At 48.1% G+C, this 27,961-nt stretch overlaps 1 protein-coding gene across 2 annotated transcripts in view; it reads left to right on the top strand.

Annotated features, from left to right (window-relative positions):
• The window catches only part of ACADSB (acyl-CoA dehydrogenase short/branched chain), a 39,894-nt gene extending 20,199 nt beyond the window's left edge, over positions 1–19,695 (top strand). For both annotated transcript variants that reach the window (XM_002722594.6, XM_089313866.1), the window contains exons 4-11: positions 3,341–3,547; positions 4,031–4,201; positions 5,103–5,228; positions 6,946–7,038; positions 9,586–9,675; positions 13,733–13,870; positions 15,807–15,906; positions 16,940–19,695. In XM_002722594.6, coding sequence (XP_002722640.4) covers positions 3,341–3,547; positions 4,031–4,201; positions 5,103–5,228; positions 6,946–7,038; positions 9,586–9,675; positions 13,733–13,870; positions 15,807–15,906; positions 16,940–17,010 — 996 coding nt within the window. In that variant the 3' untranslated portion in view covers positions 17,011–19,695. The remainder of the gene's footprint in view (positions 1–3,340; positions 3,548–4,030; positions 4,202–5,102; positions 5,229–6,945; positions 7,039–9,585; positions 9,676–13,732; positions 13,871–15,806; positions 15,907–16,939) is intronic.
• The last annotated feature ends 8,266 nt before the right edge of the window (positions 19,696–27,961 follow it).

Here is a 27,961-nt window from a genome sequence, read left to right as displayed (position 1 = left end):
ACACAGGCCGGCGCCGCGGCTCACTAGGCTAATCCTCCGCCTAGCGGCGCCGGCACACCGGGTTCTAGTCCCGGTCGGGGCGCCGGATTCTGTCCCGGTTGCCCCTCTTCCAGGCCAGCCCTCTGCTGTGGCCCGGGAGTGCAGTGGAGGATGGCCCAGGTGCTTGGGCCCTGCACCCCATGGGAGACCAGGAAAAGCACCTGGCTCCTGGCTCCTGCCATCGGATCAGCGCGGTGCGCCGGCCGCAGCGCGCTGGCCGCGGCGGCCATTGGAGGGTGAACCAACGGCAAAGGAAGACCTTTCTCTCTGTCTCTCTCTCTCACTGTCCACTCTGCCTGTCAAAAAAAATAAAAAATAAAAAAATAATAAAAAAAAAATAAAAAAAAAATAAAATGCATACACACTTCTAAATTTTGGGACTTTAATGATAGCATAATGAACTCTTCATTTCCTGGTCAAAATTATCTGTGTTCTCGTTTAGGTTGAGGTCTTAGTTAATATTTATTTACTTAAAGTTGTCTTTAAATTAACATAATATTAGAAATACTGGGCTTTTATTTATCTTTTCTTTTTTTTTAAGAAAAGGTTAGAAGTGAGAGTAGGATGTCTTTAGACCAGTGGTTCTCAATCAGGGGCCGTTTGGCCCTCCAGGGGATACTCGGCACTCTCTGGAGACATTTTTGGTGGGCGCAGTGGGGGCGTGCTGCTGAGTTCCAGTGGAGAAGAAGCAAGGGGCGCAGGGGGTGATGACCATACCAAGGAGTCCCGCAGCCCCTAATGATGTAAAGGGACCCCGCTTTACATCACACACTCCAGTGTAGTCTCTGCTCTTCCTGAATCTCTATGTATTTGGTAAACTTAGAAGCAGAGGTGAAATCTAAATTCCACTTTGACCAGGGCCACAGATTTCCAACTTTTTATGTCATATAGTCTTGTACTGGAAGTATAACATATAAAACAGAAAAAAGTAGAACTCCCCTGCCTGTGGGTAGAAGAGGCTAGCAGTGTGGGGCCACCAAGGAGAAAGATTTAAAAGTCACTGTGTTCACTCTTTCATTTTTCTCTTCTCCTTAAGTATGAAGTGATCTTTTTTTTAATTTAAAATTTATTTACTGGGGCTGGCTCTGTGGTGTAGCAGGTAAAGCCGCTGCCTGCAGTGCCAGCATCCCATATAGGTGCCAGTTCGAGTCCTGGCTGCTCCACTTCTGTTCCAGCTCTCTGCTGTGGCCTGGGAAAGCAGTGGAAGGTGGCACAGGCCCTTAGGCCCCTATACCCACGTGGGAGATATGGAGGAGGCTCCTGGCTCCTGGCTTTGGATCAGCCCAGCTCCAGCCGTTGCGGCTACTTGGAAAGTGAACCAGCGGATGGAAGACTCTCTCTCTCTCTCTCTCTCCCTCCCTCCCTCCCTCCCTCCCTCCCTCCTCTGCCTCTCTGTAGCTCTGCATTTCAAATCAATAAATAAATCTTTTAAAAAATTATTTATTTACTTATTTGGAAGGCAGAGAGACAAAAACAGAAGTCTCCCATCTTCTGGTTTACTTCCCAAATGCCTGCCACAGCCAGGGGAGGGCCAGGCCGCAGCCAGGAGCTCAGAACTCCATCCAGGTCTCCCACATGGAGAGCCTCCCAGGGTGCGGGATAACAGGAAGCTGGAATGGAGGGCGGGGCTGGAATGGGGGGCGGAGCTGGAATGCAGGGCGGGGCTGGAAATCTAACCCTGTACTCTGATCTGAGATGTAGATTGCCCCCAGACCCCCACACGTTCCAAACACACATCCCAGAAATCTATTCCTTTTAGTTTTAAATATTAAGGACACCCAGAACTGGTGACTGTTATCCAGAACCACTGGCTCAATTCATCTGTCATCCTGTTTGAAAAATGACCTCTGCCACTCATTTTACTTCTTCCTGTTCTAAGATGGCCAGCTTTTCTTATGCCATGTATAGTGGTGATTTTCCCAACTTTTTTTTTTTCTTTTGACGATGAAACTCTTGGGCAAGGGGAATCTTCTGTGGAGCCACATTGGATCAAACAAAAGTCCAGTGTGTAAGTTTAGACTCGAGTCCGTTCCCCAGCCATGTTTCACTGTCGTTTCCCGGCCCTGTAGACTCTGAGAAGACTTGTGGTGTTCTGAGACCTGAGGCAGTAGTTCTGCAGTCAGGGCTGTTGGCGGGGGGATTCATGCCTGCACCTGCTACCCATCTCCACGAACTGCTCTTGCTTAGAGTAACCCCTGCCCCCGGTTACCCCAGCTCTTTGGTCACCTGCCATAGTAGCTAATACAAGTGACTCTCACACAAGGACTGTTTTAGAGAAGCAGTGTCTCCGCCTAGTGTTCAGGATGTCAGAGCAGAAGGTATCAAGCCGTCCTTGGTCTTCAGACACGCCCGGGGCCTTCAGTTCTTTCCCCGGGGCACCAGTTCTGGATCACTGTCTGGATCCTCCCACTTTGTGGTTCTGCCATCACACCAGCTGCACTTTCCTTCAGCCTAGAACTCCACACCCACGACTGACTTCCATGTGGTGAGGATTCCAAGAGTGTGGAGGCAGGAGGCACAGTGTCCTTTTACTGCGAATAGCCTGGGTCCTGAGTTCCTCGTCCATGAATCATGAAGACAGTTGGACACGGAGGCCTGGAGACGTCCGTGCTCCAGTGCTGCGGAGATTTCGTGCCTGCGGGCAGCAGCTGCTGAACTTGCTCCGGGCTGCCGACGAGTCTGGGCCAGCGTTTGGTCGTGCTTCCCGGGTACCTTGCCGTGCCTTTTCCAGTGTGGCAGTAGTCAGTGCTGCAAAGGACGCCTAGTGACAATCCTGGACTTGCTCAAATGGCCCAAAGACAATGACCGTCCAGTGACTTTGCCAGCTGAAAAATTCAAGATGGAGGAGCCTGATTATGCCCGGTGACACTGGACATCCACGCAGAGCTTCCCTATTACAGTCAAGCCAGTGTTGAGGGGCCCATGCCGAAAAGCCAGACCACTCTCCGCGGCTTGAGCAGGCCGCAGTTCCTAGCGAGAAAGGCAGCAGAGTATATTTATAGTATGTGTTTTTTCCATCCCATTCAATTACCCTTCAAAGCATTTTACTACTCCTATTTTCTTTCTTTGAATCCAAAAGAAAACAAATAATAGCATGTAATTTCACCCTCTTCAAATATTTATAGTTTCCATTACAGGCTTTTTTTGTTATTTACAGCAAAATAACCATACAAAATTAAAATATACATGCAAAATTTTGAAAATAGGAAAACACAAGGTTATAATTCATTTGTATTTTTGAGCTTCTAAGAAAGTTCTCTTGTAAAAGTGGCTTTCTGAATCTGCTTCCTTCTTCCTTCAGCTGATGGGTATTGAAGTGGACACAAAGTACGGAGGAACAGGAGCTTCGTTTTTTTCCACGGTCCTGGTGATTGAGGAGTTGGCCAGAGTCGACGCCTCTGTGGCTATTGTGTGCGACATCCAGAACACGATCATTAACAAGCTGATTAAGAAACACGGGACAGAAGAACAGAAGGCCACCTATTTTCCCAAGCTGATTACGGAAAAAGTGAGTGGTCTGATGTTTTCCAAGTTTGCATCATAAGGAGCTACAAAGCAGACTTTACTACCCAAAACCTCAATGCAGCTCCATTAATTAAGCAATACTCCATAAATTAAGAAGAGTGCCCTCTGCCTGTCACCTATCACCTACCATTCGGTAATGTGGAGGCTAATCATTAGACAATAAAATTATTTCATTTTTGCTCCAATTATGTTTTCCAATACCTTTGTTGATGGTTTCATTAACTTGAGAAGCCTTTCTATTATAATTATTAGAATCAGTTTAAAGAAACTTAAGTATGCATTGTTAAGTTTTTAAATTTGTCTGAGATAAATGTGTTTTGGAAAATACTGCCAGAATACCATTTCTATTTTGATCAGTACGGGCTTTAAAGGATAGCTAAAGGTTTGATTTACCTGTGTTTATTTTGCCATATTTATAATACAGAATACAGTATTAACCTGGATTTCTGTTTTCTCGTGTGTGCAGTTAGGAAGCTTCTGCCTTTCCGAGGCTGGAGCCGGCAGTGACTCGTTTTCTTTGAAGACCACAGCTGAGAAGAAGGGAAACTACTACATCCTTAACGGGTCCAAGATGTGGATCAGCAACGCGGGACAAGCAGACCTCTTCCTGGTGATGGCCAATGTAGACCCTGCGCTTGTAAGTGTCCCTTTTCACCTCCATTTTTTCTTTCTTTTCCTCTTTTCTTTTCCTTTTTAGGACTTGGTCTTAAATTATTTCTTCTCCTTGGTTCTGGAATTGAGCTATCATCTTTTCACCCTCTTTTTATGAATCTCCCCAAATAAATATTGTTCACAAGTGTTAATTGCATGGAGGACCATTTATTACTTACTTCCTAATATGTTATTTAGGAAGCTAGTCTTTAGTTTTGCAGCAAGTTCAAGTTTTCTGTTTAATAAAGAAGAATTTAAATATCTATTTAGAACATCTGGTTTAAAGAATATTTTAATCAGATGTAATATAGACATATGACGGTACTTCAAAAAAATTGTGGAAGACGGAATTATAATTTTATTCTGGTGCAAAAAAACTTTTGAAATCCATGAATATAAGGGCCCTTCAGAAAATTCATTTTAAAAAGTTAATGAAAATGCAGATTGTAAAGAAGTTATGCATGAATTTCAAATTTTTGCATCAAAGATATCTTTTAACTGCATTTTTCTGCATACTTTTTGAAGCACCCTCATATAGCAAAATGGACATAATATTTTCTCTTTGATCTTTTCACTGATGTACAGTTATTTAAATTAAGTTGTAAAAATTTAAAGTGCTTAGTAAAACCAAATTCAAAAACATGGAATTCTCCTGATCATATAATACCTTAATATGACAGTAATCTTAATATCTGGGATGCTTCATGAGAAAATGTAAAGGCCAAGTTCTTGATTTGGGGCCTAGTGTCCTCTAATCATTTTTGTTTCCTAATGTAGATGTTTGGTAGTTACCATTAAAGTTCATTTTTAGTTTTCTTTTAGTTGGAACTCTGGAAGCAAAGGTTTTAGTAAGTATGAAGTAATTACATTTTAAATCTTCTTTTTAGGGGTATAAAGGAATCACCTCCTTCTTAGTGGATCGTGACACTGAAGGCTTTCACATAGGAAAACCAGAAAATAAACTGGGGCTAAGGGCCTCTTCCACTTGCCCGTTAACATTTGAAAATGTCAAGGTGCGTGTGTTGGTATTATCAGTAGAAGACTGATGTGAACTAAGCTTTGCTTGGAGCCATAGATGATATGCAAAAGAAGTGTCAAATATTAAGCGGGTTTGAGTGTTATGAAACTCATGAACGGGGAGTGCCCTTAGGTGGCGTCACAACTCAAACAGGAGTTTAGGCTGAGTGGGAGCCCTCCTGCCCAGCGCTGGCCTCAGGAGCAAATACCAACAGTTAACTTCAGTCATGTGGTGTAACTTAGACACTTCTGAACCAGTTTATACTTGGGAAGCGCAGATCTTCGGTTGGAAGCCTGGTGTCAGTGTCCCAAAGGCCACAAGATGGGGACATTGCTCAGCGAGAGCAGCGAACTAGCCAGCAGTAGAAAAGCAGACCAGAGCCTGTGCTTGGGCATTCGAGCTTTGCGAGGCAGAACAGGTGCTGATGGGCTTTCTGCCACTCTTTAAAAAAAATTATTTATTTGAAAGGCAGAATTACAGAGAGGCAGAGGCAGAGACACAGCAAAAGAGAGAGAGGGAGAGAGAGAGAGATCTTCCATCAGCTGTTTCACTCCCCAGATGGCCGCAGTGGCCAGAGATGTGCTGATCCAAAGCCAGGAGCCAGGTGCTTCTTCCGGGTCTCCCAGTAGCCATCTTCCGCTGCTTCCCAGGCCGTAGCAGAGAGCTGGATTAGAAGTGGAGCAACTAGGGACTGGCACCATAGCACAGTAGGTTAATCCTCTGCTTGCGGTGCCAGCGTCCCATATGGGTGCCAGTCTAGTCCCGGCTGCTCCTCTTCCAATCCAGCTCTGTGCTGTGGCCTGGGAAAGCAGTAGAAGATGGCTCAAGTCCTTGGGCCCCTGCACCCGCGTGGGAGACCGGGAAGAAGCACCTGGCTCCTGGCTTCAGATCGGTGCAGCCCTGGCCATTGTGGCTATTTGAGGAGTGAACCAGCAGAGGGAGGACCTTTCTCTCTGTCTCTCCCTCTCACTGTCTGTAACTCTACCTCTCAAATAAATAAAATATTTGAAAAAAAAAAGAAGAAGAAGTGGAGCAGCCAGACTCGAACTGGCACCCATATGGGATGCCGACACTACAGGCGGCAGATTTAGCCGCTACACAACAGTGCCGGCTCCTTTCTACCACTCTGTCAGAGCTTGGTCTTGTGTGTGGCTGGCTGTGGGGGCTGGAGGAGGCCTGCTCAGACGTCATTCCTCCTGCCCATCCTCCTCCCTTCTCCTTTCCCTTCTCTGCCTTCCGTCTCCCCTGCCCCTGTCCTAACTGTCCACCTTGTAAACTAACTGTATTTTGTGTTGTTCCTAGTGTGAATTTTTTTTATTATAAAGAAGTATTTTAGTCTGTTTCGCGTCCCCTCACCCCTCACTCTTATGCAGATCTAGGCACACGCAGTTGATCATTGTGTGGATGACTACTCTTGCTTTTGCAGATACTTGCATATTTTTGTAGTTCCTGATGTGTTATCTCACACTCAAGCATACACATAAAGAAGAATCTGGGAAATTTTCATTCATTCATTCGTTCAACAGATTGTGCTGGGCTCTGGAAGATGCTCTAGCCTGGGGAAACATGGGAGGAGCCAGCAGAGTCTCACGGGAGTTTGGGTCCTGTGATAGAGTGACATACCGCACAAATGGAGTGGGCAGTCTAAAACATATAATCAAAATGAACTGTGTCAAATTAAATTGAGAAGTAATGTACGTATGTATTTGCAGGTTCCAGAATCTAACATCTTGGGACAAGTTGGCCATGGCTATAAGTACGCCATAGGGATTCTTAATGAAGGTAGAATAGGAATCGCTGCACAGGTAAGTCAAATGTTTGCTCTCCATGATGTGAGTCAATGAAAATAGAAAAAGAAAAAAAAAATGCGCCAAGACCAAGGAGTTTGTGAACACAAGATGGCACCCTTCCCTTACCTGAGGTGAAAGATCGGCTTCCCATTATTTCTTTCACATCCCACTTTGATCAATTATGTAAGTGTCTAGAAAACCAAACAAGGCTTAGCGGTAAGTTTTTCTGCTTTGAGAACATTAAGTATCATCCAGCACTTGGACTGATGACTTGGAAAATGTGTTGTAACTTAAATATGGCATTTTATTAAAAGCAGCTTTGTAGAGCATGAAATTCATTCTGGAAGAAAATTCTTAAATCAAAAATAGGTAATATTCTACTATATCATAAAGGCCTCTAATCTGTAGATAATGAAATATTTACTCATGTTTTTCATGGGATTTTCTGGCCACTTGGGGGGGGGGCACCAGAAATAAAATAACCACAATGAAATGGATGGATGGGATAAGAACTACTGTATACCTTTAAAATGCATATTACATTTTTATATTAAGTGATAGCACTTATTTTTTGGATTGACAAAATGAATAAGATCTTTGGCTTTACCATAAATAATGTCATTTGTGTAGAGTGCGTTGGTTTATTTTTAATCAGTGAGTATCCACAATTCAAGAATTCACATCTTTTAGACTTTGAAGAGACTGCCTGTATATTAGCTATTGAATAGCTAAGTTTTGTATTCTTACTGTAGACTTTTTTGCTGCTGCTGCCGCTCTGCTAACCACTCTTAGATCCAAACTTAACCCAGGTTTCCCACAAAGCTAGACAGTAGGTTACTAAAGAGAATCGGCTCGTCTCTTCCTTTTAAAGTTTTTCTGTGACTTCTCTTTGTCGCTTTGGCATTCAAAACTACAGTTCTGCATCTCGCTGTTCCCAGACACATAAATAATATAGGTCTTCCGGCCGTAAAGCACAAGGCCTAGGTTGCCATCTAATTACCGCAAGTTATCTTATAACCTAATTAAAAGTTAAGGTCAGGTAGTCATTATGCCTTGGTGGAAGCCTCTTAGAGGAAAAGGCACATAGCAGAACGGGAGCTGAAGGCATCGCTCTGGAAACCCTGCACTGGCGAGAATTCAGTTCCTCAGCATTTGCGATGGAAGCCTTTTCCTGCGACGGGAAAGGCTCTCTGGTGGACAACTGACAGTTTCAACGTAGGACGCTATTCACATGCTTCAACCTCCAGGCGTAAGGCTACAGTGACATCATCTTTTAGCCAAAAGCGCATTGAACCTGCTGCCTCCTTTTGATTTGGGAATTTGTGGGGGTTTTGTCCTTTTAATTTTTAATACCAGATTCTATTTTCCAGAGAGTCAAAAATAAAAGGCTAAAAGAAAATGTGAATGAACGCTAATGAAATATTGATAAGCTCACGGGCGTTTCCCCCCAAGCTTTACCTATTGACTTTTCTCCTTTTTCTAAAGCCTACACAGTTTGACATAATTAGATAGTGATTTAATGGCTGCCTAATGTTGAAATTTAGCAACCATTTCTGAGTTTGAATTGTTCAATACATATGGAAATTGGTTAGCAATGAGGCAGTTAGCTGAAATTGTCACCATGTCCTGATTTGTCCTTGTAAATTCACATTTTTGCCAGGTACTATCAGTTGTTCTCAATCCCAGCTGTGATTATTCCTCCTAAAGGGTTTTGAAGAGGATGGCACGTGGGCCAAGACTGGGATATAATCGCTAGTGCTCAGTGTCGGTATCTTGTTTGACCAAGTTCCCCAGACAGCTGTGACGTGCAGCCAGCGCTCAGAATCCCTGCTCTGTCGTGTTCCCCTGCCTCTTCTGCTGAAGTGCCTGTGAATCCTAGTCATGCACAAAGTGGACAGACAGGGAAACAGACAGTTAAGAAGTGGCTTTCCACGTTTGACTTCTGCAACGACTGCAGGGACTGCCATACAAGCTGCGAGGCCAGTGCTGAGCAAAACTTGTGTGGCTCTCGCTGTAGCTGCAGAACGAGAGCTGAAAAGAAGGTTGTGGGAATGCAGCATGCTGGGAGATCTCCCTCAGTGCTGGAAGGAAGGGTACTGGCATGCGCGTGAAGGCACTCCGACTTCCCCCCGGCACCGGCAGTTCAGCCCTGTGAACACTGCCGGTCAAGCTGCGCTATCAACACACACCTCGCAGCTCCAGTTCTTTCCCTGGTTTATAGGGCCGGTGCTGGGGCAGGGTCAGCCACGCCCGCTATGCCAGCATCCCTTAGCAGAGAGCTGGCTCAAGCCCCAGCTGCTCCACTTCCCATCTCATGTCCTGCCAATCACCTGGGAAAGCAGCAGAAGATGGACCGAATGCTTGAGCCCTGCCACTCACGTGAGAGACCAGGGTGGAGTTCCTGGATCCTGGCTTCAGCCTGGCCCAGCTCCAGCTAATGTGGCCATCAATAAATAAGTCTTAAATTTTTGTTTTATTTTGTTTTAAAAAGGAATTTCAACTGGGATGATTGAAAGCATTAATTTGTAATAAAATAAGAATGCTTTTTTTTTTTTTTAACAGATGTTGGGACTGGCCCAGGGATGTTTTGACTACACTATTCCGTATATCAAAGAAAGGATGCAGTTTGGCAAAAGATTATTTGATTTTCAGGTATGTGATTAGCAGACTCTTCCCACTGGCCTGGACTCTCCATCTTCCTGCTAATGAAGAGCTGTGTCAAAAGCCACAGAGGGAGGCCGGCGCCGCGGCTCACTAGGCTAATCCTCCGCCTAGCGGCGCCGGCACACCGAGTTCTAGTCCCGGTCGGGGCGCCGGATTCTGTCCCGGTTGCCCCTCTTCCAGGCCAGCCCTCTGCTGTGGCCAGGGAGTGCAGTGGAGGATGGCCCAGGTGCTTGGGCCCTGCACCCCATGGGAGACCAGGAAAAGCACCTGGCTCCTGGCTCCTGCCATCGGATCAGCGCGGTGCGCTGGCCGCAGCGCGCCGGCCGCGGCGGCCATTGGAGGGTGAACCAACGGCAAAAGGAAGACCTTTCTCTCTGTCTCTCTCTCTCACTGTCCACTCTGCCTGTCAAAAAAAAAAATAAAAAAAATAAAAAAAATAAAAAAAAAAGCCACAGAGGGACTCCCTCATATATGGGAGGGGGGCAGAAGAGAGAGGACTAGGCCTCAGGAAGTACACTGGTGAACATTAGTCTTTTCTAAGGGCAGAACCATAGTCCTTGAGGCCTGGCTGTGGCGTCACTCGGGATGTCTCCGTGAGCAACATAGTGTTGTCACCTACAAGTTGCAAGTCTGGAGTCAGACTTCCGGGTTCAAGTCCTGATTCTTCCACTTCCTAGTTTGTGGGCAACTTATCTTACTTCTGTAAGGCTTATCTATCAAATAAGGATAAGACTGTGTACCCTATTTTAAGTTAAAATGTGTTGAAAGTGTTTAGCATGGCTTAAAAACTCCAGTAAATGGTAACATCTGTCATGAGACCCTGTTCAGACCAGACCCAGGTGCTGGCGCCCAGAGGAGCTCTGACACATACATCCGTAGAAGATAACACTTGGCTGCAGTAAACACAGACGAGACTCTTGGCCGAGACACTGCTTGCCTGTTCTGTGGCTTCCCAGAGCTCCCTAGTCGGGGACTCCCTGTAGCCAGGGTATTCTTCCTGTTCACACTGAGGTCTTGCCAGAGTGGGGCCAGCCTGGAGGAGTAGCACACTGAGCCTTTCGGGCAGCCTGCACCATATCACCTAAAATTCCAGGACAGTGAAAATGATTGCCAAGCCTCCCTGTAAGCAGCTCCGGGCTCCTAGTACTCTACCAGCTTCACCAGGCCGCGTTGTCTCCAGGTTGTTAACAATGGACAGACATGAAGCATACACACTCACATTGCATGTGTGTAGAGACAGACCAGGCTATGAGCAGGTGCAGTCACTCCAAGACCCAGAAGGATCAGCACACGGGTCTGCCCAGTGCCTGCCACAGCCTGTGGCATCCCCGTCTCTACACGGGAAACTGAGCCACGTGGAAGGTGAGCTCCCAAGGACAGACGGCTGGTGTGGGGCCAATGTTAGACTTTTGTCTTGACTCCTGGTCTAATTTTCGTTTCATTATACTAGAGTAATGTCTCAGAGCCACCTATCAGTTGGATTCTAACAAAAGGGATGGAAAAAGAAGACAGGTTTGATCTCTGTCCATAGGAAAAACTGTTTCCATGTAAAGAGGGGAAGAGATGAGGTCTAGTAATAGTACGATGATGATTGATGTTTTCAGAGAAGCCTGGTCTGGATAGCTCAAGGAAAACTTAGAAACTGCATCTTAAAAAGTAACATTATTAACTATGTGCCTAAAGCTAATAGGGTTTTTTAACTGCTTTATCTCATTAGAATGATTTATTTTTTGCTTTACGTATGTGAGGACTGTAAGATCCTTGAGGGTAGGGACCAGGCCTGTTCAATCTTATTTCTTTGAATTGTTCATTGCGTTGAGATTGACTGAGCAGGCCTGCCTGCCTTACGTCTGCAGTGTAGTCAGAGGACCAGTACTCAGCTGTGGTGAGTTCTTGTGGGGCAGGAAGCAGGCCACAGTCATGTGTCTGGGTCCCATTATCCCCAGCGTTGAGTGGAAGCTGTGGGTTAATTCCTCTGGATGTACTTGACAGAAGCAATCGATCTGATTAAAAAGACATAGAACATTTCTAGAACAGCGATGTGCATGTAGAAATGGACACATTAGCTGATGCATAGGCCTGTGCCTGTATACAACGCTGGCGGATGTTGGAGGTGGCACTGCAGGTCACTGAGCAAGGATACTCTTTCCGTGTGGAAAAAATAAAACTGTTCCTACCTCACACCATACACAGAAAATAGATTTCAGATGTAGTAAAGAGACAGGCAGGAAGCAAAACCTTAAAACTTTTAAGAAAAAGCCTAGGAGAGTATCTTTAATACCTGACATATGGCAGGGAAGGATTTTGCAAGAAGACACAGACAGAGCTGTAAAGATAAGAATTGGTAAGTGTGACTGCCAAATGTCATTGCCTCAAAAGATGCCAGAAGGCCGGCGCCGCGGCTCACTAGGCTAATCCTCCGCCTAGCGGCGCCGGCACACCGGGTTCTAGTCCCGGTCGGGGCGCCGGATTCTGTCCCAGTTGCCCCTCTTCCAGGCCAGCTCTCTGCTGTGGCCCGGGAGTGCAGTGGAGGATGGCCCAGGTGCTTGGGCCCTGCACCCCATGGGAGACCAGGAAAAGCACCTGGCTCCTGGCTCCTGCCATCGGATCAGCGCGGTGCGCCGGCCGCAGCGCACCAGCCGCGGCAGCCATTGGAGGGTGAACCAACGGCAAAGGAAGACCTTTCTCTCTGTCTCTCTCTCTCACTGTCCACTCTGCCTGTCAAAAAAAAAAAAAAAAAAAGATGCCAGAGAGCAGAAACCATGAAGGGGAAGCTACTGGCCCTGTACATGGGTTTGAGGATGCTCAGTTTATTATCATGCTACACAAAGTACATACAAGGTCACTTAAAAAGTTCTTAAATTTGAATTAAAAGATTATTTGAGTGCAAAAAGTGTTTGAAATCTACACATTTTTAAATAATACTCATTTTACATGAACTTTGTGCAGACCCCTCATAGAGGTAGCATCATCTTTTTTTTTTTTTTTTTTTTTGTACATACCAAATATTGCAGAAAGAGAAGCATCAGTAGCATGTTTGCCAGCAGTGTTGATTTTCTCCAGCTCAACCCTCCTGTTGGTTTGGGAAAAGTCATTCCTGGCATTCTTGAGTAATTGCCTTAATTAAGAGTGTCTGTCTTAACATCCACCACACTTATGGAATTATTTGTCCTTCTTGCTGGACTACACAAATCACGAGACCGCGGAGCTCCTACCTCGGCGTTGATGCGATGCCTCCATTGCTCAGCGCATGTGGTGGGCGCCCAGGGAATGTCTGGGCGGCTGCATGGCTAAGAGGAAGCACTTCAGTCTGTAAGAACCACTGTTCTTACAGGACATTATAGCTATGTATACATTCAGACTCAGATTATCACTCACTCACTAAGTCACTCATTTCTTTCCTTGAAAGAAGTGAATGTGGGCTTAACAGCCTTTAAAATTGCAGAATGGTAGTAATTTCTCTAGGTGGCCTGTAAGCAGTTCCCTTTCTGTTTTCTGCAGCCTTAAGGAACTGATCCCCGTTCATGGACACTGTGGTGAAGTCGTGTTAGGAAAGTGACTTGAAAGATGAAAATCGGTGCTACCAGTGTCCCTTCATTCCCTGCAGCTAACAGCTTCTAATGTGCTGAGGCCGCATGCAAAATCAGAAGTGTCTTAATTCAAGCAAATAAAGAATGTGTATATTCAAAGCTTTGCTGTCCTAGGACTTAGTTTAAGCTCAGTTTTGATCATACAAAGGATTGGAACTAAGTGTTAAATATAACAGTCAAGTTCTTGAACCTAACTTTATGATAATTTATGAATGTTTAAATCTTGACAACTGTAAAGAATTATATGAACTCTGAAAGTTTTCTGTAGAAGAGATTTAACAGTACTTACAGTGTCATTTTATTTTAGATAGCACTTTTAAACTATCTGAAAGAAATGCATGTGACTTTCCTTTGGGTGTATTTTGAATCTGTCAGTGTTGCGTATCCAGGTAAGACTGAGGGTGCGTTGTGTGTTCCGCTGTCCTCGTTCTCTAACGTGGGTCTGGACGTTACAGGGGCTCCAACACCAAGTGGCCCATGTGGCCACCCAGCTGGAAGCTGCACGGCTGCTAACCTACAACGCTGCCAGGCTTCTAGAGGCTGGAAGGCCGTTCATAAAGGAGGCGTCTATGGCCAAATACTATGCATCCGAGGTAAAGGGGGAAGAAACAGGACTTCAGCCTTGTCCTCTGATTTCAAAGATAAGAGCTTGTTAACCTTTCATTTAGGAATGTTGGCTGTTTGTTGAGATGACACAGAACTTCCAGTTCCTACAATAGAAAAACAAACAAAGTAAAGCTGCCATTGGGACGGAGTTTAACTCTGTGGAGCCTTGGTGCTTTCCTCAGTAGCCCAGTTCAGGCAGACCTCCTGCCGTAGATCAGCCGATGGCCTTGCTCTGAATGGGGCTGTCCTGCCCGTGGTTTCCAGCTGGGGCAGATTGGATCCCATGGGCGAGAATTCATGATAGGAACAAATGAGATTAAAAACACCAGGACAAGATTGTGTTTTCTGTACTTTCTGCTCATGCATACACATTGTCTATTTAACACGTGAGACTCCAGCTACAGAATTTAGCAAATCATCGGACAGCTGTTTCCTAGCCTCGGTAGTACGTCTTACTCATTCCGTAGTGTTAAATACTCAGTTAGCTTCTGCAGCCCCTAAGTTTGATCTCCTACCTCATCCTCCCTTCTGAATCTGAGCCACTTCTGCCTGACCTGTCCCCAGGCACCAGTCAGAAACCTACATGTCTTTCCCTTGTCCCCCACCTCGACTCCATCATCAGTTCCTGTGGATTCTGTCCTCAAAAGATTTCTTGAAATTCTGTGTCTCTGCCTCCCCACTGCCACCTGTCTGGGCCAAGCAGTGGCATTTCTTGACCGAAGTCACCTCCCTGGTCTCTTGGACCTGTTGCTTCCTTCAAGCCCGTGTTTCTCCCTCCTCAAGTGTCCATGAAGTTGTGTCAGACTCCAGCTTTACACCTTTCTGTGGCTTCTCATGGCGAATGGGCAACATTTACACCAGTTACAACCACTGCTGTCCCAAGTTATCAGCACAGAGCGGCCTAAACCAGTGCAGCTTTGTAACCTCTCACTTCTGGAGGTCAGAAGTCTGATGCAGGTCTCGCCGGGATGAAGTCAAGGTGTCGATCGGCAGGAGAGACTCCATGTCCACCTTCCGGACATGGCTCACCTGCTGTCACTCACAGCCCCTTCCTCCGTCTTCGTTGGAGATCCTTCTAAGCTGCTACCTGTCTCCAGGCTCAGATCGCCCCCCCGTGGCTGGCTCTCCTGCTTCCCCCCTTTCCTTGTAAAGACCCTGTGATGGCATTAGTCCCAGCCTGTAATGCAGGGCTCTCTCCCCATTCCCGAGATCCTTAACTCACATCTGCAGCATCCCTGTCACCATGTGGGGGCATAGTCACAGTTTCTGGGGATGAGGATGTGGACATCTCTGAGGCGCCCTTGCACTATTCAAACTGACCATCCTGCAAGGCCTGTCTCCCCCTCCGCTCTCTTTCCCAGGTCCATCCTGATCCTAGGCTCCCAGGTCCCTGAGGTTGACGAGCCCATTCCCCCCTTGAGCCTCTCTCCATGTTGGCTTCCTCTTCAAATGCCTCTAATTCATCCTTCATGTCTCAGCTAAGTCACATCAGCGTCCAAGCAAGCTTGAACTTTGCCCCACGCAGCCTCTCGGTTTCTGTGCTTGCTGGTGTAGTGTCCATCTCTAGAAGACCAGCCGGGACCAACAGGCCAGTGCCAGTCACCCGCACCGCTGTCTGCTTGGGCTGGCACAGCGTGCAGGATGAAGGCCCTCCGTGAGCATTTGCTGCGCCTGCCGGTGCCTGTTGGCAAGCATGAGTGTGAACAATCCTCTGACACTCTTAGGAAAAAGTAGGAGTTCTGCGGATTCAGAGGATGTCTTATGGGAATGACCTGGAGAATGAGACTAGGAAGACAAGACTAGTTTATGACTTCAGTCCTTCCAACTCCAGTAACAGGAAGTCTTTGTTGCTAAAGATGCCGCCCAGAAGTGTTTGTAGTGCGTCGTCTGTGCGATGCCGATTGTGCTGCTTTGTTCTGGCAGATTGCAGGGCTCACCACCAGCAAATGTATCGAGTGGATGGGAGGAGTGGGCTACACCAAAGACTACCCTGTAGAAAAATACTTCCGAGACTCAAAGATCGGTAAGTAGGTTGTTTTGGATTTTGTTTTGTGGTATTTGCCTCTGTAGGTATGTGGGCTATTGTGTTTCCTAACTGGCATTACTGGCACCCAGGCAAAGGCAATTTTAATCTCTTCACTATGTAACTCTCTTGATTTCTTGTAGCTGGGTGTTTTTCTACCTCTTCCTAAAAAACAGATGTATATTTGTAGACATCAAATTGCTTTTTAAAATGACTTAACAGGTTTTAGTCAAATTGCCAGCAAAATGCCCAGTGTTAATAGTTCTTTCACTAAAAACGTTAATACTATTTCTGATGACCGTAGTTCCAGGCTGTCTTTGAAGCATCGCTATAATTGCATGCGCTAAGCGTGTAATCGCGGCTGCGCAGTCCAGCGCTCCCCCACCTCAGAGGAACAGGAACACTGCGGCTTCCCAAGACCACCCGAGCCTGGCTCGAGAGTCTAGGAGCCAGATCTGCTGTTTAAAACTGATTCTGGGCCGGCACCGCGGCTCACTAGGCTAATCCTCCGCCTTGCAGCGCCGGCACACCGGGTTCTAGTCCCGGTCGGGGCGCCAGATTCTGTCCCGGTTGCCCCTCTTCCAGGCCAGCTCTCTGCTGTGGCCAGGGAGTGCAGTGGAGGATGGCCCAAGTGCTTGGGCCCTGCACCCCATGGGAGACCAGGAGAAGCACCTGGCTCCTGCCATCGGATCAGTGCGGTGCGCCGGCCGCGGCGGCCATTGGAGGGTGAACCAACGGCAAAGGAAGACCTTTCTCTCTGTCTCTCTCATCACTGTCCACTCTGCCTGTCAAAAAAAAAAAAAAAAGAAAAAAAAAGAAAAAAGAAATAAAACTGATTCTGGGCATCTAAACCAAATGAAAAATCGCTCTCTCTTAGAACTGCTTTGTCAAATAGTGCCATGATCGGGGACAGGGGGGTTCCAGTACCAGTTTTATGGAAAACGCAGGGGTCATGTTTACAGAACTGCTTCTTGTGCGGATTCCTAACTGTGGGTCCACTCTGAGCTGTTGCTTTTGCTCCCTGTCGTTTAAGGTGTAATCTATGAAGGAGCTTCCAACATCCAGCTGAACACCATCGCCAAGGTCATCGACACAGAGTACTGACCTTGCCGGAGTGGGCCCTCCAGTGCCGCTGGGTAATCCGTGTGCCTTCCGGGGGAGCAAACCTCCCGGCGACCGCGTGCTTTACTGAGGCCCCCGGCCGTGGCCTGCGCTAGGCCTGTTCTCTTCCAGGCTGCTTAAGTTAGGCACAGGGGCCGTTTTTTAAATTGGAAATAAATGCACTCATATTTTCTCTGAAATTGTTTTTAAAGTTCTATACATATTTATATTATCATTCTAGTTTCAGAATGTACGGAGGTTTTACTCCATCCGCATTTGCCAAAAACAGACATTTAAAGTGTCACTTCTAGAAATGGTTACTTTGTATTCCCAGTAAATCTTTATCTTGTGGCATCAGTCAGAGAAATGCTGCTTTAGCGGCAATTTTTAATTAATACTTTATGCGGCAATTTTTAATTAATACTTTATAGTTTCAGTTCTAAATTGTCAAGTAAGATAGAAACTGATAAAAAATTTTTGTTTAGAAGAGTCTAAGAATTCTACTTATAAATATCAGAATGAGTGGAAAATAGGGGTATAACTTACTTGTAGGCTATCTAGTTAGAGAAAGAACTATTTTAAGAACGTAAAGCAATGTAATTTGCAACTCTAAAAGATGTGTTTCTTGATGGTTTCTTCAGATCATTTTAAAAACAAGTCTCTGCATTAGTTTTCAAGGATAAAGTTTGAATAGTTGGAATAATAATCAGAAAATACTCAATATTTTAATATTCTTTTCATCTTTCACTATTTCTCAGTAGCACAATTTTTTTTCTGAATGTTAATTGAATGTGGTTTTCTTAAACTTGGTTACAGAACTTTATCCTGAATAGAAATTCAGAAATTGGATTTTGGTTGAGAGATTCTCAAGAGAGATCATGGACCCATGAAGGATGTATCAACATCTTATAAGAGTGGGAAGCAGAGGAGGGCTGTGGCACTGGAACAAGTGTATTTGGTGTCAGTGTTAGGATAATTAAATATTTGTGAAGGCAAAAGTAGATCTATTGCTTTACAGTGCAAATTATTACCAGGCAGAGCTCAACCGAAGAGATGGCCGGTGATACCACCTCCTCAGTGTTAGGGTGCCCGGCCAGCAGCAGAGACCCCCAAGTACAGATCTTGAGTTCCGGGGAAGGCAGACAACAGAGGAGAGCTTCATGTTTTCTAAGGAAAAAAGCTCATATGGTTGCTTAAAATAATCATTACTGTAAGGGGCAGCATTTTAGCACTTAATGAGAAGTTAGTGTTTATTAAGAAAGCCTGACATTTTCAGTTTTGCTCTGCACATTCATGTTTATTGAATTGGATTAATTTCTACCATGCAAATCACAGCTAAACGTTCAAATTGTATAAATAAAGTTGAGATAGGAATTACATTAAAATATTAGGGAGAAATAAGGGCAAATTTAGATCTTGAATCCAAAGAGATAAAGTCTACTTTCAAATAGGGAGTGATGAAAACCCTCAGAACAATGGCAGCGAAAACTCACTTTCAGAACATAAACTAATCTGTCAGGAAAAATAGAGGCTGGAAATGCCCGAAAGGGGGCTCAGACATCTTTAGTTTCTGTGACTATGTCAAAGAGGCGGACTTTACAAATAATAGAGTAGAAGCCAAAATTAGTAAAAAAAAAAAAAAAAAAAAAAAGAAGAAGAAGAAATCCCAGCTTCTTCCTGTAGAGGTACAAGCGGGGGAAGGCTGAGAACCCCCAGGTTCAAGTCTGCAGCCCAGCGGCCCCCACGTACGTCTGGACCTTGACTTCATTTGGTATTGATAAAGTCCTGATGGATGGATGTATTCTGTGCACGCTCACAGACACAGTAATTGTGTTGTATGTGACAGTTCACATGTGTACTGCCCTTCTGATGTTAGCAAGTCATTGTGTTCTTTCACCGAGCGAGCTGATGTAGGTTTTCCCTGAAGTTCTTCCGTTATAGCTTCTCTTCTGATGGCCGTCGCTCTGGGGGGTCTCAGACTCCTGAGTGTGTGTCTGGTAGGGAATCAGCTCTTTAGCTCCTGAAGCTGTCAGTGTTTATTGTCTGCTAATTTGAGACTGGGCTGCCACGGAGCTCAGAGGTCTATAACTGACCAGATTTGTGGGGGCAGAGCTGGACTCAGACCAATTGCCAAGTTAGTATTGTTAGAGATTTCATTTTACAGTGCAAAAATGAATCTGTCAAGGATTTTAGAATCATGGAAAGTTAAAAAGTGAAGGATTCATAGCCTAGATTACTTTCCCAGGCCATCCACCCAGCGTTAAAAATCCAAATGTACTAACTCCCAATCCAGTGTTCTTCCTGTTAAACGTTGTCTCAAACAAATTTTGGATTTCATCCTTGTTATATTTTATTGATTTATTTTAGGCTTAGCTGATAATGAACACTTAAAAAATACTGTGATTGATTAGTGTCATTGCTTACCTGTGTCAATCGTTTGCCAAAGACATTGGCTTTTGGCGAGCTCTCTCTGATGGTAGCTGGCACGTCAGATTTATCATGTGTGATCATTTCGTTTAATTTTTAAGGTGAATTTTAGTAAATGCACTGGCTATATCCTTGCTGGTGTATTTTTGCTGATTTTCCATAAAGTGAAAGTTGTTTTAATGGTGTATATCAGCCTGTATTCTGTGTTACAAAATCAATATTTTATGGAGAATGAAAAAATAAAGTGCTAAATTAACTGGCGACGTTGGCTGCTCTGAGAAAGCAGGACTGCTAACCACGTGCAGATGAAGTCAGAAAGCAAGGCCGCCGCCTGCAGGACAGACACAGCCCCTCTGCCCACCTCCCCCGTGGTGGGCCTCTCGCCCAAGCCCATCGTGTTTCCACGGGAGAGGTCTTGTAACACAGACCACGTTTAAATCCATGGCGCTAAAGAAAATGGCACCAGACGGCCTCTTTTTCCCACTGGCAAAATGCACAGCTGCTCACTGGAGCCCACGGCCTTGGAGCACAGCCTCGCACTCAGGTGTTTCCTGGGCTGCGCGTGCCCGTGCGCGATAGGATTACTCGTGGGGCTTCTGTTACTGCTCTGTCACTCAGCAACACGCCGAGCCTACAGCCACAGCGATTTCAGCTGATCTCTGCCCCGCTACTTCCTGCGTTATTTTAGAGATCTCAATATCAGTTTGTTTTTTTTTCCCCTTTGTCGATCAGCAGCATGCACTGAGTGGTTGCGGCAGCCCCTTGGTTAGCCATGTGCCCGTGCGGCCCAGGCGCCGTGGACACTGAGCCGCCGAGCCAGAGCAGCCCTTGGTTAGACGCATGCCCGTCGCAGCTGTCTGCTTTCATTCGCGGATCCTCACAAAAGACTGAAAACATCACGCTCAACCGCTGCGAAAGTTTTCTTCAGATGGAAACACGGCGGTGGGTGCTGACGTCGCCTGAGCTCTTACCACGTCCAGTCACTGCGCTGTGCCCTTCCTGCACGTCAATTCACAACAGCCCGATGGGGGGGGGGGGGCGGTGAGCTTGTCCCACTTTACAGCAAGGAGACGGAGGCCTGGAGAGGTTAAATGTGATTCTGTGGTGCGTGGCAGAAGTGAAGTCACACCAGCGGTCTGGCTGATCGAGGCCCTCCCTGATCCGTCCTCTGGGCCTTCAAGGCTCCTTCATCTGCAGGAGTCTCCAGTACAATGCCACTGCCATGTGTTAGCTGATTACGCTTGGATGAGTTTCAGATCTTTTCAAGCAGAGAAGCCAGCTGAGGACAGGACCCAGGAGACGAATCAGAGAGGTGGGAGCTTCAGTGTTCCGGGAAAGCACTGGGGCGGGGGGCGGCAGACAGGGCTGCAGCAAGATGCAGCTGGAGGGAGGAGAACACGGACAAGGCGGCCTCTCCCGCAGAAGTCCACGCGCCTGGACGCGCTGTGCACCGCCTTCCACTCATCTGCAGAAGCCTAAGGAAGTAACTGAAAGCCACCCTGGGGTGGGGAGAATGACAAAGCATGGCAAAACGCGGTCGTGGCCACAGGGTGTCCCATTTGTATAGCTGCCCGCAATCAAAGGAAAAACCTAATTTTACATTTTTAGAAGATTTATTTATTTATTTGAAAGGCAGAGTTACAGAGAGGCAGAGAGAAAGATAGAGCGGTCTTCCATCCACTGGTTCACTCCCCAAACGGCCGCAACAGCTGGAGCTGGGCTGATTTGAAGCCAAGAGCCAGAAGCTTTCTCCAGGTCTCCCACGTGGGTGCAGGGGCCCAAGGACTTGGGCCATCTTCTACTGCTCTCCCAGGCCATAGCAGAGAGCTGCATCGGAAGTGGAGCAGCCGGGACTCGAACCAGTGCCCATATGGGATACCGGCACTGCAGGCAGCAGCTTTACCTGCTAAGCCACAGCATTGGCTACATTTTTTAAAAAACCCTAATAGGCCGGCGCCGCGGCTCACTAGGCTAATCCTCCGCCTTGCGGCGCCGGCACACCTGGTTCTAGTCCCGGTCGGGGCGCCAGATTCTGTCCCTGTTGCTCCTCTTCCAGTCCAGCTCTCTGCTGTGGCCAGGGAGTGCAGTGGAGGATGGCCCAAGAGCTTGGGCCCTGCACCCCATGGGAGACCAGGATAAGTATCTGGCTCCTGCCATCGGATCAGCGCGGTGCGCTGGCCGCAGCGTGCCAGCTGGGGCGGCCATTGGAGGGTGAACCAACGGCAAAGGAAGACCTTTCTCTCTGTCTCTCTCTCTCACTGTCCACTCCTGCCTGTCAAAAAAATAATAATAATAATAAAAATAAATAAAGTGTTCAAATAAGGCAAAAGAAAAATGGATATCCCAGGTGCAGAAAATCGGGAACACCCGAAACAAACAGCACAGGAAAGTTGGAAAACGCCGTGCAAGTTCTACCAAGAAGAAAGTAGGAGTAACTGTGTTAACATCTAACAACGCTGAATTGAAGAGTAAAATAAAGACCATCTCATAAAAAGGAAGAGTTCCCCGAGAAGATGCAACAAAACTTTATGTCCCCAACAACATACCTGGGAATGATGTGGAACAAAGCAAACAGAAATACAATGAAAGCAATTGACAGAACCATAATCATAGTAGCCAACTTAGAAATCATCCAAACAGGAAAAGGTAAGAGCAGATACTACAGAGGATTTGGAAAACATAATTAACAAGTTTGATACAGAGGACTTCGTTTCTTTCCAAAGGCTATTCATTAGAACTTTCCTGAAGAAATTTTTTACAAATCCCAGAAAGAAAGAACGCTACAGGCAGCAGTCACTACATACAAGAAGTAATAAATGCGGCCGGCGCAGTGGGTGAAAGCCCTGGCTGCGGCGCCGGCATCCCACATGGGCGCCGGTTTGAGTCCCGGCTGCTCCGATTCCAGTGCAGCTCTCTGCTAAGATGCCTGGGAAAGCAGCTTGGGCCCCTGCGCCGTGTGGGAGAGAGTGCTTCGGATTGGCTCAGCTCCAGCCATTGCAGCCATTTGGGGAGTGAACCAGTGGATGGAAGACCTCTGTCTCTCTCTACCTCTCTCTAACTCTTTCAAATAAATAAAATGAATCTTCAAAAAATTAAGTAATAAATAAACAAAAAGATAGGATGTAGAAAGTCAACCGTAACTTAACCTGGATCAGTTAGAATACAAAGACGGTTGAGACGGTGGGTAGTCAGTCTGGGTGTCACACTCAAGAGAGCCTCCCCTCGGACCTTGGGCCATTATTCCTCACGATTTCATGTGCAGCCTCCCAGGCCCTACGGCCTCCCCCACCCCCTTCAACCTGCGAGGGCTCTTCAAAAAGTTCATAGAAAAGGGAATAAGTAAAAGATTAAGTTGCCTCCTCCGATAGCGGCACCCCACCTTGGAGCACCTACTCCAGTCTCAGCTTCTCTGCTTCGCATCCAGCTCCCTGCTGCCACACCTGGAAAAGCCGTAGAAGATGGCCAAGTGCTTGGGGCCCTGCCAGCCTTGTGGGAGACCCGGATGGAGTGTCTGGCTCCTGGCTTCAGTGCGGCCAATGTGGTCCATCGCGGGAGTAAACCAGAAGCTGGAACGGCTCTCTTTCTGTAACTTCCTTCCAAATAAATATTTTTTAAAAGATAAAAGATACATTCAGGTGGACATTTGAGCTAGTGGTTAAGACACCCAGGTCCATGTCGGTGTCTGGGTTCTCCGCCTGCTCTAGCTGCTGGCTGCAGCTGCTCGCTGGTGCCGACAGCTGGGGGAAGTGGCGAGGGCTCAGGCTGCGGGTTCCTGCCATCCCCGTGCGAGACCTGGGTTGTGTTCCCTGCTTCTGGGCCCCAGCCCAGCCCCAGCTGTGGCAGGCATTTGGGAATCAGCCATCAGATGGCATCTGTCTCACAAATAAATTAAGAAAAAAGATGTTTATTGTGACACAAAAAAATTCTGAAACCTAATTCAGTTTTTTTCAATTGGCCATTTGCATAAACTTTTTGAAGACCCATTTATTTGTGAAATTCAAAAATTTTGCACCAAAATATTTTAAGTCCACTTTTCAAGTGTTTTAATTTTTTTTATAATTTTGTTTATCTGAGAGGCAGAGAGAGAGAGAGACACATACACATAGATCCCATCTGCTGGCTGACTCGCCAGATTCCCACAGCTAATGGGGCTGGGCTAGACCAGAGCTGGGAGCCGGGAGTGCAGTCCAGGTCTCCCACGTGGGCGCAGGACAGTTACTGTCCCTTCCATGTTGTCCCCTAAGGTCTGCATTAGTTGGAAGCTGGGGTCAGGAGCCAGAGGCCAAGTGCTGAACCCAGGCTCTGCCGTGTGGGTGCGGGAGTCTTAACCTCTAGGCTGAACACCTGCACTGCCGTAGACTTGCTGAATGCATCCACATCTTCCCATTCTTCAAAGATGTCTCCCAGGAGCCTCTGCTCTGTGTGATGGAGGATGGGCACCGGGGCTCTCACGCAGCCGCTCCGAAGCCTCCAGGCCGCTGCTTGCTGTTCACTTTTGAAGGGGGATTTGAACAATGTTCTCGAAAGTCATCTTTCCTGTTCAGTCGGTGGCTTGAGACCCCCCTCTTCTTCCTGGGGCTCTTGCTTCTTTGACAAAGCACTTCCTCTTTTTGATTGACTCGTCCTTGCTGTCTTTTTCCTTAATGTTTATTTATTTATTTATTTTTGACAGGCAGAGTTAGACAGTGAGAGAGACAGAGAGAAAGGTCTTCCTTTTCCGTTGGTTCACCCCCCAAATGGCCGCCACGGCCAGTGTGCTGCGCCGATCCGAAGCCAGGAGCCAGGTGCTTCCTCCTGGTCTCCACTTTTTCCTTAATGTTTATCTAGATTCTTCCATGCTACCTGTTCCATTCTCTCAACCAGCGGTTCTCAAACTTCTGTGCTTTAGGGTAACTTGGAGAGCCTCACAGGCGCAGGCTGTGAAAAGCCTTGCTCAAGGTGTCCTAGCCCCCGGGTGCAGGGTTTACTTTCCATTCGGTCCGCACAGGCTGTGCTGGAGGCTTTGGAAGGCTACGTCCGAGGGGCCGGGGGAGGATTAGGGTGAGAGGTAGAGTCGGGGAGTCTTACCTGGCCACGGCGTGAAGTCAGATGAAGTCGTCAGGCAGAGGGGAACGATGGGCTGTCTCCTGGGCTTTCTGTCCCCAGATGACCCGGGGCCCCTTCTCATTTCCTGACCTACATGTCTTGCTGCTGAGCCTGGAACCTGGGAATCTGAGTGGAGAAATCCCTTCCCCAACGTCCATGTTCTTTTTCAACTTCTCCCTGGCGCCCCAAGACCAAGCACGAATGCCCTAGAGCTCCCTGAAGCCCCACCCGTGCTGGGTAGGGAAGACGTGGAAGGAGGAGCAGGCTGGTGGGTTCCCCTTCACCCTGCAGGGTTGAGCTCCTGTACAGACCCCCCATTCATGCCTCTAACATGCTGCTGGGAAGCCAGAGCCACTCCCACCCCTGAACAGGAGCCCCAGGGGGGCTTGCAATACTAAAATGTCGACCTGTGTTAGCCAGACAGTTAATGAAGAAACTGCCAATAAAATAAATCACCTTGGGATCGGTATTTTTCAATCTGACCATGGAACTATTTTCCTTTTGGAGATGCCAACCAATGAAGTGGCACCGGGGTTGTAAGGTCTTGCAGCCGTTGGGGGCCAGGGAGTCTGAAAGGAGCCGTGAGTTGAGTGGACAGCCCTTCGAGCTCACCTTATGTGACAGTCATGTAACAGAAGCCCAGTGTTGCACAGTGCATGGACAGTTCCTTCACACAGTAACGCTGCATCTTTCCAGGCCAATTAATTATTTTTTTAGATTTATTTACTTGAAAGGCAGAGTTACAGAGACAGAGCAAGGGAGAAAGATACAGAGAGGGAGGTCTTCCATCTGCTGGTTCATTCTCAAAAAGGCTGCAACCACTGGAGCTGGGCCAGCCAGGAGCCAGGAGCCTCCTCCAGGTCCCCCACGCGGTGCAGGGGCCCAAGCACCTGGGCATCTTCCACTGCTTCCCCAGGCCACAGCAGGGAGCTGCATCAGAAGTGTAGCAGCAGGGACTTGAACCGGTGCCCCTATGGGATAACGGGACTGCAGGCTTCGGATCGGCCCAACTCCAACTGTTGTCATTTTGGGGAGTGAACCAGCAGATGGAAGATTCTCTCTCTCTCTCTCTCTCTCTCTCTCTCTCTGCCTCTCCTCTCTCTGTGTAACTCTGACTTTCAAATAAATAAATCTTAATAAAAGAAGGTACGGTCTCAATGCTGTCTGTTACGACTAGGCTGTATAGATAATGGAATTTCAGAGTGACGTGCACCTGCAACTCAGCAAGTGTCGCTCGGCCACCACGTGAAGCTGCTTTGCAACACTGGACGTGGTGGGAGCCTCCGGAACCGCCCACTGGAGAAGCCAGAGGGCAGAAAGGGAGCTCGGGCCGTGGGAAGTGATCGGCGGCTCTGCAAGAATCCTGTCCGAGAGGAAGGGTTTGACACGTCTGTCAAGTTGTCTCCTGCAGAAGCAAGTCCTCCGCACCTCCAGATTAGCACCTCTCGCTGACCTTCTTTCCTTGCTATCGGCCACGTTTAGGGGTAAGGCTCCTTCTGTACCACACACTCAGGCCAAGGGAGAAGAACCAGGCTCCCAAGGCTTGAAAGGTGTTAATTTGAGAGGGGCTGTGCCAGCGCTGAGTGGCGGATGTCAGTGACACCCCCCCCCCCCGTTACTGTGTGTGTGCGGCACAAGTCCTGAGGCAGCCTGAGGCCTGGATTCTCACCCAGGTGCAAGGACAGTGCTAACATGGAGATCAGCTGGGTGAAACACGTGGGGAGACGTATGCTTCACCCGCCCCAGACAGTAAACAGTAAATGGAGCAAAGGCCTAAATGTACCACATGGAACCAGAAAGCCTCTGGAAGACAACATAGCGAAGACCTAGATGGCCTTGGGTTTGCTGATGGCTTTTTAGATGACACCAAAGGCATGGCCCCTGCCATGACGAATGGGTAAGCCGGGCTTTCGCTCTGCACACCACAGAACGGGAGGCAGCATTTGCGAGGGGAAAGCCGAGCCTACCGTAGAGAATGAGGCTTGAGCAGAGATGTCCCCCAGCTGAAGGGCGACCCCTCCAGGTTGGAGGGGAGAGAGGCCTTGAGGAGCAGCCAAGGGGAGGAGGGCGGGCTCTGGGAGGCCGCGGGAGGCTGCGTCCTGGCCGGAGCTCCAGCCTTGAGGAAGCACATCCCAGACGCCAGCCCTGGGGTCGGGAGAGTGCAGCTCCCCGATGGAGGTGAGGGGCGCAGACGACCAGGGCTCGGAGGGCCACCTCTACACCTGGGCTCTGGGCAAGGCCCCAGAACACAGCGGAACTGCTGAGGAGAGGAGCCCCACGTGGAGGGGGAGATCCGGGCAGCGGCTGGGCTGGGCTCGGCGCTGACTGCGCGCCGGGGGCTGCTGTGAGAGGACACAGGGGGTGGCCTCGCCCCTGTGCAGGACCACAGCCGCTTGTGGATTCACTGGGGCCGGAAGTCTCAGTTTGCCTGGACAGTCCCAGCACGCCGTCCCAGAGGCTTGCTGGCTCCCCCTCTTCTTAGGCGGAGGGGATCTGAGCCCGGAGCAGCCAAGGCCCTGGCCCCCAAATTCCCACCACAGAAGACCCAGACCCTCGACTTGATACCCTACAGCTAGAGCTTGCAATCTGCACCGCCTGGGGTGCGCGTCGGGGTGTGTGCGCGCAGGCGTCCGTAACCGGTACCTGAGACAGAGTTCTGGATGCAGGGGCCCTGGGACCAGGGCGCTGGGCGATTCGGGGTCAGGCGAGGGCTCGCTCAGCTTTGCACTGCGTGCTGCTCCATGGCCGAAGGGGCCAGCGTCCTTTCTAAGGGAACCCATCCCACCCATGAGGGACCCGACGACCTCCCAGAGGCCCCTCCTGACTCCACGCTGGAAATTCTGGGCGACTCAGACCTGCGGACGCTCTGTGTGCCGTGTTGCTGCTAAGACCTACCTGGAAGACTTGCTGTGAGGAGCGAGTCACACGACGTGTGCGAACCCCCAGCCGGGCACTGAGCATCCGGCAAGCCATTCGGGGAACGCTGGCTCCCCCGGCCAGCGGGGACCACGAGCTGGGGCCCCAGGCCCCTGGTCCAGTGCTCTTGTCTCACAAAGCCAAGCCGACCACTCACCACAGGGGAGAAAGTAACGTGCAGAGACTTCTGAAACCCTGCGTTTTCTCCATGCACAGCTGTCCCCTTGGGGAGCAAAGTGTCCTGGCCGCCTGGTTTGAGGCTGGCCATCGAGGCCGCTGCGGCGCCCAGGGTGCCGCCAGCAGCAGGGCGGGGCCTGTTCAAGCTCCGCGGCTCCCACTCCAAGACGGTCCACGTGGCATTTGGGTCAATCGATCTGAAGATAATGATGGCTGCTGCCGGGCTGTGCACGTCCAGGCACGGAGAGGGGTCCCCAATCGATTTTCGCAGACTGCGTTCATTTTCTCGGAAAGCTTTTCGGGTCAAAATCGGCAGTGGCCAGGGTGCTGATCGGAGGTGGCATGTTTC

Source organism: Oryctolagus cuniculus, chromosome 15 (genome assembly GCF_051225735.1).
Source record: "Oryctolagus cuniculus isolate XC-2025 breed Fujian yellow rabbit chromosome 15, ASM5122573v1, whole genome shotgun sequence".
Classification (NCBI taxonomy): domain Eukaryota; kingdom Metazoa; phylum Chordata; class Mammalia; order Lagomorpha; family Leporidae; genus Oryctolagus; species Oryctolagus cuniculus.
This window is presented reverse-complemented; position numbering and strand designations above follow the sequence as displayed.